Raw genomic sequence first — 8,935 nt, forward strand, 5'->3', positions numbered from 1 at the left:
GACAACCTTCAAAGGTGGTTTTTGCTATTCAGCATTTCTTTTATTAACAACATTAACTCATTTTTTAACATATAATGGATTTCTTTAATAAACATAAATAATGCCAGTGCTATTGCTTTAAACAGAGTATAAATACTTATTTTTCCCCACTAAAGTGCAGTCTGTTTCTTTTATTGTCCAAGACATTTGAGCCAGCTCAACAAAGGTTTTCTGTCCTTGCTTAAGTATAGTGCACACCAGAACATGAAATCATTTTAATTGAACAACAGACATGCAACTCATTGCCTTTATGCGGTTAATCAATAAAGAAATCGGTATCGGCCTTTCTCGTGCTATTGACGATATGCCGATGGTTTCAAATTTATAAAAAAAATTGGCCAATAAATATCACCGACTGATACATCGGTACATCACTACTTTTAAATTTGGAAGCACCAGCACAGAGTCCTGTCACTATCAACATCAGCCATTAAATAACGCATTCGTCTACCACCATTTTCCTTGAGAGCATCCCAAAACCTAACCAGTGTGTAATCCAATAGGTGCATGCTTTCATCCCTCTCTATCATACCCTCTCTGTCAATCTATCCATCAACACAGCCACATTCATAAGATAACTGACAGACTTGTTTATTCAAGAATACCATAATGGTTTGCAGTGGTTTGACAGGGGGCCCAACAAGGATAAGTGGATGTTTTAGGTTAGTAAAAGTCTTGTAGTAAAGGGGAACATGACTTGACCATGACACTTGCTTACATACAAACTGCATATTACACTGCACTGTTTACATCTGTCATTTACATCCATTCAAAAGTTTGAAAACTAACCAGAACAACCACTCATGGGGACCACTCATTTACTCAGACAAAACAATTAGCACACAGTTCTATAATATGTTGTGCTGTGTAATACATGCAGTTGTGTAACTTAAATTATTTTTCGTTTAAGGACCAAATCCAACTAAAAGAACAAACGCTTGAAAGACACGATAGACATCAACAAAGAAACGTACTTCGCCTTTGAAGAATACATTTTACAATTACCACGAAGAAGCAGCATTTACTAAGTTACAGCACACAATCTATATAGTTATAATTTCAATCCCATAGACTTTAAATAAGTTTAATGATTTCTACTTAAGATACATGCTCGTTAGAGGTGTTATGGCTGAACAATGGAAATCAAGATCCGAAAAAAAAATTGACCGACGCACCATTTGAGCCAACAAGCTAACTCAAGACAAGTACACTTGTATTCTCTAAAACACAAAAAAATATTATAGTCTCTTCCATTCAAGCTTTATAAACTGTGTTTTAGCAAGCTAATACACTCCTAATAAATAATAAAGATAATTAAACATCAATGCTTAAATAATGAAATCATATGCATCTAGCTAACTAACAATGGCAGAGAATTGTGCGGGCCTTGAAAGCATCAGTCTGTTATTAGCTGACCAGCTAGCTAAAGTAATCCATTTATTAGTAATAACAATAAGACCAGGACACATTCAGGAAAGCACATGGAGATATTTAAGGGCCAAAGTTGGTGCTCGTTGAACATCAGCTGTATGGGAAAACAACCGTGTTGAAGTGCACTCAGAAAGTTTTGAAGTTGATTGACTTATAGTCGGGCAGCCAGGCTAATAATGTTAATCGTTGTCGATTATTATTAATAAATACGGTCTTGATCAAATGTTTAAATCTAGTTTTCAGGTGGTAGTTATTGAAGTAAAATGGTTGTTTGACATTGCGCCACGAGTCTTTGAATCGATCACCATTATTAAAGTACTGATGCAAACTGTTTGTAAGCAAGATCTAAAACGAAACAAGCGTTTCACGGTAACATTTTACTTAACAGTTACTTCCACCGTACACCACTTTATACAAACTTAACCGCATTATTTGTTATTTGCAGCCATTATTTATACATTTAGACCAGATGACACCGAGTACAGTCACTCTGTGCGAGGGATCACCGTGTGTAGTCCACTACTGTGAGTGAATCCCATCAGAGCGACGAGAGAAACGCTATGCTAACCACTAGCGAGCTGGAATGACAAGCTAACGCTAGTTCGTTAGCTTCTGAAACTAGCATTCGCTCGCTAGCCTGTGACAAAATTGAAAAATAAAAAACTCATTACGACCTTAAAACCCAAGTGTGCACGGGTATACACAAAACGCTTAGAAAAATATGATTCAAACACACACGTCTTTTTAGAAATAAAAAAATAATAATAATATTTACCGTTTCCATCGCTGGCTGAAGCAGAGAGCGCCGGGGAAGATAGCTTAGGCCTCTTGGCTAAAGGCGGGCCAGAGTCCAGAACGTTCTCGGCCATTTTTAACGAAATAAAAAATATATCCTCAGAGATAGGCGCCTGTGACTATTTGTAATCCTCGGTTTTAAAAAATGTCGCTTTTAAAAATATGACTTTTCCCCCTCCTTTTTAGGGACGAAGGGGGGGAAAGTCCCGTGTACAAAATAGTCCTCTTTCCTGGGTTCGCCTCTCGATTTCAGCTTCAGCGTATCAATCCCCCTCCCCAGCCCGATTTTGTTCTTTATACAATTCTTCAAGCGGAGGAGGAGGCAGGGGGAGTCGGCTCGGCAAGAATGGATAGAAAGACACTTGCAGCAGCTCTACAAGAGCTCATCTAGTCCTATCCAAGAGTTGACCAATCGTGTATTTAAAACAATTTTGCCTGCCTGCCGTGTCTGGTTGAGACAGGTCTGTGTTGAGGACTGGATCGTCTTGTTAGTACCAAATGGGATTGAAATCCTTTACTTTGCGATACTCGTTCCACAAGACTTTTTTTTAAATATGATTTTGACACAAGTTAATAATGTAGAAATTCTAAAGTGCGGAAATAACACAGATTCAAAAAGATATAGGACCAATACGTGATCATATCACTTTCACATTCTTATGTTCATTTTTTATAAACTCAAATGGTAATTTAAATAATGTAACCCTACACTAAACAAGATTAATCTTAACAGGGTTTTGTGTTAAAAATGAAAAATGTGTCAAAAAAAAATTATTATTTTTTAGGGTCTGCAGGAACAGCCAGAATCTTGGATGGTGTTATAAGTTCGAAGTCATTTTTCACATCTACATTCTGAAGCAACAAACTATGCATCTGTCAGTCTATTTTTATAATAATGTACCAACTTGCAGTTACTACCCTTGTAATTTAATGGACAGAATATTAAATCTTTATAATTTTGGCCTAGTAAACTTATTGAGGTGATAAACTAGGTTGCATGGCCGCTGTACCAATGTGACCCTGGACCTCAAAACCATTCATAAGGGTTATTTGACTAATTTGAGATAATCTAAAAATAATAATCTAAAAGCTAAATAAATAAGCTTTCCATGGATATATTGGATAGGACAATATTTGTCAGAGAAATAACAAAAATTTGGAATCGGAGGGTGCAAAATTTGTATAAAACCGCCTATAAAATTGTCCAATTAAAGTCATTAGCAACTGCATCCACTCACAAAAATAAAGTTTAATATATTTATGGTGGAAAAAAAACAAAATGGATGGAACATAATCTTTATCCTATTTTGGCATAAAATAAAAATCTATCATTTAGACCCATCCAGTGTATTTTTGGCTTTTGCTACAGATATACTGTGCTGCCTTAGACTGGTTTTGTGGTCCCGGGTCATATTTACATTTTGTTAGATTCTTTGCTGATTCACTGTTTTACCACCTCATTGTGCATCCCAATTTCCTTTGACATCTCTTCCCAGATTATGACATTGTCCACTCAAGAGATGGAAACATGGAAAAGTCTGATGCTATCCTTTGACACTTGCATTTGTAAAATCAAACCTTCATAATAGCTTATTTCATCAAGCTACATATCAAAGTTTTCATATCTGCAAGGGCTGGATTACATCACAGGTTTTGATCTGATTGAGTGGTACTGTGCAATGCCACAATATAATTGTTATGAATAGTTATTATTTTGTTAATCATTTTGTCCATAAATCCTACTTGAGTTTTATGCATGAATCAGAATAACTTTCTACTGCATTGCTTTAACCATTACAATATAGCAAACCTAGGTTATAAAAATAATATATGTCCACACACACAACTTCTTTAGAATGTACTATTTTTATTTGTTAAAATTAATGTAATAAATACATTTGTAAATAAATAAATAATGTTATAAGTAAATTTGGGTTAAATTCCCAGCCATTTGAATGGAATCGCACTTCTTGCACACAAATGTAGGATAACAATATACCACCATTAAAAGGTTTAGGGTCACACACTTATTCCTTAATTTCCACATATTAGATTAACTGTACACTAATAAAACTTATGGAATAAGAATAGGAACCATGGGTTATGACTAAAAATATGAATTCTTTATTAAATCCAAGTCATTCATTTCAAAAGTAACTAATTTCTGATTTTGAAGCCCAAAAAAGTGCATCCATCTTTCACAGATGTAATCCACACAGCTCCAGGGGTTAATATAGGCATTCTGAGGGTAATCGACGCATTTTTTGTAAAAAAAAAAAAACAATATTTAAAACTTTATGAACTACAATAACTAGCTTTCAGTGACAACAACTACAGTGGTGTGATAAAATGTTGGCCCCTTCCTGATTTTTTTGCATGTTTGTCACACTTTAAAGGCGGGGTGCGTGAGTTTTGAAAAACACTTTGGAAAAGGAAGTCGGGCCAACTACCAAAATACATTTGTAACCAATCAGCAGAAAGGGGCGTGTCTACTAACAAACATCATTAAGGGCGCACTCACATTATCCAAACCAAACCAAACCATTGTCACCCCTCCCTACTCCCCCAGATGCACGCACTCACACTGTACTTCTTATCGATCCGAGTCCTGGTGCGCTTTCGTCATTAAGATGCGATTGTTTTGAAAAAGCAGGAAGTAAAGCGCTCTCTTAACACTGGAACCCACCGTAATGTTAAGTCTGTGATTTTTATTCGGAGTCGTTTGGTGCGCGATTACAGACAGCCCTCTCACATGTCTTCATATTGCTTAGTTGATCTGTCACGTGTGCAGCTCGGACATTCACGTAACCCCGCTGCGCGCATCAAAAGGTTTTTACGGAGGCAGATGAAGGTGAGTGGTCGCGCAACTGACGTCTTCACCTTTTGAATCGCGCTCAGGCGCAATTGCGCTCACACCACAGCCTTCCGCGCCTGAGCCAAAGTGAACCGCGCTCCGGCCCACCTCTGCAACCCGGCCGCGGCGCGATTAATCAATTCGCGCCCAGGCACGGAACAGAGCGATCACACTAGTCAAACAAACCAGGCTTTGGGGGTCAAACGTGCCCGAGCGCGGTTTGGTTTGGATAGTGTGAGTGCGCCCTAAGAGAGAGGTCACTGCAGAACAAAAATAGGTGTTTTCCCAATTTTGGGGTGTTTTCAAACTGAAATAGGTGTTTGTCCACCTCTTTCTATGATTGGCTCAAATTGAGTGGGCGAATTCCAAATACATTTTTGAGAAGGAGGTCTCCGCGAAAAAAAAAGAGGCGTTTCCAAATTTTGGAGCATTTTCAAACTCAAATAGGTGTTAAAAAATAATGATGTATGGCTTTTCAGGGCTTCTGTACTTTTTTGATTGGATGGTTAAAAAGCCTAATCCCAGTTTGAAACCGCCCCTAATTCGGGAAACGCCCCATTTTTTGTTCCGCAGAGACCTATACTTCACATCGTTGCCTGGGTTGCGTTTGTGTGGGGAGGGTCTATCAAATGAAGGTCCAGATTCTATTGGGGTAGGGGCGTGTTTGTTAAGGTGATTTTAAATGTCAACATTGGTTTTCAAAGGTCATGCACCCTGCCTTTAATATTTCAGATGATACAAACAAATTGAACTATTAATCAAAAATAACACAAGTAAACACATCATGCCATTGAATTAAGGTTTTAATAATAATGGGAAAACAAAACCAAACCCACATTGCCCTATGTGAAAAAGTGCTTGCCCCATAAACCTTATAACTGTTTGGGCCACCCCTAGCAGCAACAACAACAATCAAGCATTTAATATAACTTGCAATGAATATGTTAGAGCACTGTGGAGGAATTTTGTCCCACTCATCTTTGCAGAATTATTGTAATTAAGCTACATTGGAGGGTTTTCGGGCATGAGCCCCCTTTTTAAGGTCATGCTACAGCATCTCAATAGGACTGAGGTCAGGACTTTGTTTAGGCCACTCCAAGGTCTTCATTTAGTTTTTCTTCAGCCATTCAGAGGTGAACTTGCTGGTGTGTTTTGGATCATTGTTCTGCTGCAGAACCCAAGTTCACTTCAGCTTGAGGTCACAAACTGATGGCCTGGACATTGTCCTTCAGGATAGACAACAAAATTCATGGTTCCATTTTTCACAGCAAGTCTTCCAGGTACTGAAGCAACAAAACAGCCCCAGACCATCACACTACCACCACCTTATTTTACTTTTGTTATGATGTTCTTTTACTAAAATGCTGTGTTATTTTTACGCCATACATAATGAGACACACACGTTTCAAAAAGTTCACATTTTGTTTTGTTAGTCCACAGAGTATTTTCCCAAAAGTCTTGTGGATCATCAAAATGTTTTCTGGGAAGAAATGTTTTCTTTATGTTCTTTTTGCTCAGCAGTGGTTTTCGTCTTGAAACTCTGCCATGGACGCCATTTTTGCCCCGTCTCTTTCTTATGGTGGAGTCATGAACACTGACCTTAACGGAAGCCTGCAGTTCTTTGGATGTTGTTCTGGGGTCTTTTGTGACCTTTTGGATGAGTCCTTGTGTGCTATTGGGGTAATTTTGGTAGGCCGGCTACTCCTGGGAAGATTCAACACTGTTCCATGTTTTCATCATTTGTGAACCATGGCTCTCAGTTTGGTTCACTGGAGTCCCAAAGCTTTAGAAACGACTCCATAACCTTTTCCAGACTGATATATCTCAATTACTTTCTTTCTCATTTGATCCTGAATTTCTTTGGATCTCAACATGATATGTAGCTTTTTGAGGGGGGTGGTCAATTTTTACACAGGACCATCATAATAAAAACCTTCATTTAAAAACTGTATGTTATGTTTACTTGTGTTATCTTTGATTAATATTTAAATTTGTTTCATGATCTGAAACACTAAAGTGTGACAAACATGCAAAAAAATCAGGAAGGGGGCCAAACTTTTTCACACCACTGTAGCTTGAAGCAAAAAATTATAAAAGGCACAATAACATCACACTCAAGTGAACTCAAACTGTTAATGTAGGTGTATATCTGTATATCTTTCAGCTTGACATATTACAGATATAGTACAGTAGGTCATTTTTTGCAATTCAGAACTTTAAGGCTCATAATAGTGATTTAAAAAAAACTGTATAAATTAGTATAATTGGTCTAGTGGTCTTTTGTTCAATTTATGCCATGAAAATTAACTTAATACTTCCCTGCAAGAAAACACATGCAGTCATCTTGCTTTGCACAAAAAGGGATTCAGAGCAAGGATATTTCTGATAGTAAGATTGCACCTAAATCAATCATTTATCAGATCATTAAGAACTTCAAGGAGAGTGGTTCATTTGATGTGAAGAAGAGTTCAGGCCGCCCAAGAAAGTCAAGCAAGCGCCAGAGCCGTCTCCTAAAGTTGATTCAGTTGTGGGATCAAGGAAACACCAGTGCAGTGCTTTTCTCAGAAATGCCAGCAGAGAGGTTGTGAGTGCATTTGCACGTACAGTGAGGAAAATACTTTTGGAGGATGGCCTGGTGTAAAGTAGGGCAAAATAAGACGCATCTTTCCAGGAACAACATCAGGAACAGACTGGCATTCTGCAAAAGGAATTGGACTTCTGAGGCCTGGGGTAAAGTAAATTTCTCTGATAAATCACCTTTCTGATTGTTTGGGGCATATGGAAAAAGCTTGTCCTTGTGTGAGGTTGCTTACTCACAATTTTGTCTAGGCCATGGATAAAGAATGATACAAAAACATCCATTAAAGAGCAACTTCTCCCAACAAACCAAGAGGAGTTGGATGAAGAACAGTGCTCTTTTTCAGATTTCCAAGGATCCAGAAGAGTTTCGCAAATGGGAGAACCAGGTCCAAAAAAACAATCAATAGCCCTTAATTTTAATATTTAATTATTACATATTTTTTTATATCAGTTTGGCTTCTTTTATGTATGCTAACATTTTAAACAATGTTAAAACATATCAACAAGCAAAATAAAATAAAATAAAATCAACAAAGTAAAACAAAAAAGTTTTGAGTAGACTATACCAAAAACCCTTAGAGCCCAACAGATTGTTTTATCAATTGTGGTAGCCCTCCCTCACAAAAAAGGTTGGAGACCTCTGTCCTAGACCTTAATCCCATTGAGAATTTCCTCAATCCTCAATATGCTAGTGGACACCCACAAATTCTGACAAACTTCAAGCATTTATTATGCAAGAATAAGCTGCAATCAGTCAGGATGTGGCCCAAAAGTTGATTGACAGCATGTCAGGGTGAATTACAGAGGTCTTGAAATAGAAAGGTCAACTTTTCATAAACGTAATGTAATTGTCAATAAAATGTACAATTTAATTTCATCTTGAAGCCAGGCTAACCAAAAAAGTTTCTTTCTAGGCCTACATCTTTGAGCGTTTTCCTGGTAGTAGCCTACCATGGTGCAATTTTCTGCGCAACTTCCTTTGAACAACATGTATTTTGACTGCTGAATATATACTTCAATAGTCTTACAGAAAAATAAAAACACAGGTTCCACCGAGATTTGAACTCGGATCGCTGGATTCAGAGTCCAGAGTGCTAACCATTACACCATGGAACCGCCATATTGTGTAATGCGGAAAGACTGTGTATTCAATGTGAGGTACACACATACACATTGATGTATACATAAAAAAATATTTTAAAAATATTTTAATGTTTGTAAATGTTGATTAGGCAG

The 8,935-nt window shown here is 37.4% G+C and overlaps 1 protein-coding gene and 1 non-coding gene across 11 annotated transcripts in view; both read right to left on the minus strand.

Annotated features, from left to right (window-relative positions):
• ep300a (E1A binding protein p300 a) overlaps positions 1 to 2,729 on the minus strand; it is a 39,714-nt gene extending 36,985 nt beyond the window's left edge. For 8 of the 10 annotated variants that reach the window (XR_012337234.1, XM_065242443.2, XM_073815648.1 and 5 more), the window contains exon 1: positions 2,246 to 2,729. Coding sequence is in view for 9 of the 10 variants with exons in the window: in XM_065242443.2 (XP_065098515.1) it covers positions 2,246 to 2,339 (94 nt within the window). In the remaining variant the exon portion in view is untranslated. The remainder of the gene's footprint in view (positions 1 to 2,245) is intronic. The other 2 variants (XM_065242441.2, XM_065242438.2) reach the window with 1 other exon arrangement.
• A 6,014-nt stretch (positions 2,730 to 8,743) lies between these two features.
• Positions 8,744 to 8,815, minus strand: trnaq-cug (transfer RNA glutamine (anticodon CUG)). Its single transcript has one exon. It is a non-coding gene; the product is annotated as a tRNA-Gln (tRNA).
• Positions 8,816 to 8,935: the final 120 nt, after the last annotated feature.

This window comes from Paramisgurnus dabryanus, chromosome 1 (genome assembly GCF_030506205.2).
Source record: "Paramisgurnus dabryanus chromosome 1, PD_genome_1.1, whole genome shotgun sequence".
In the NCBI taxonomy this organism is placed as follows: Eukaryota; Metazoa; Chordata; class Actinopteri; order Cypriniformes; family Cobitidae; genus Paramisgurnus; species Paramisgurnus dabryanus.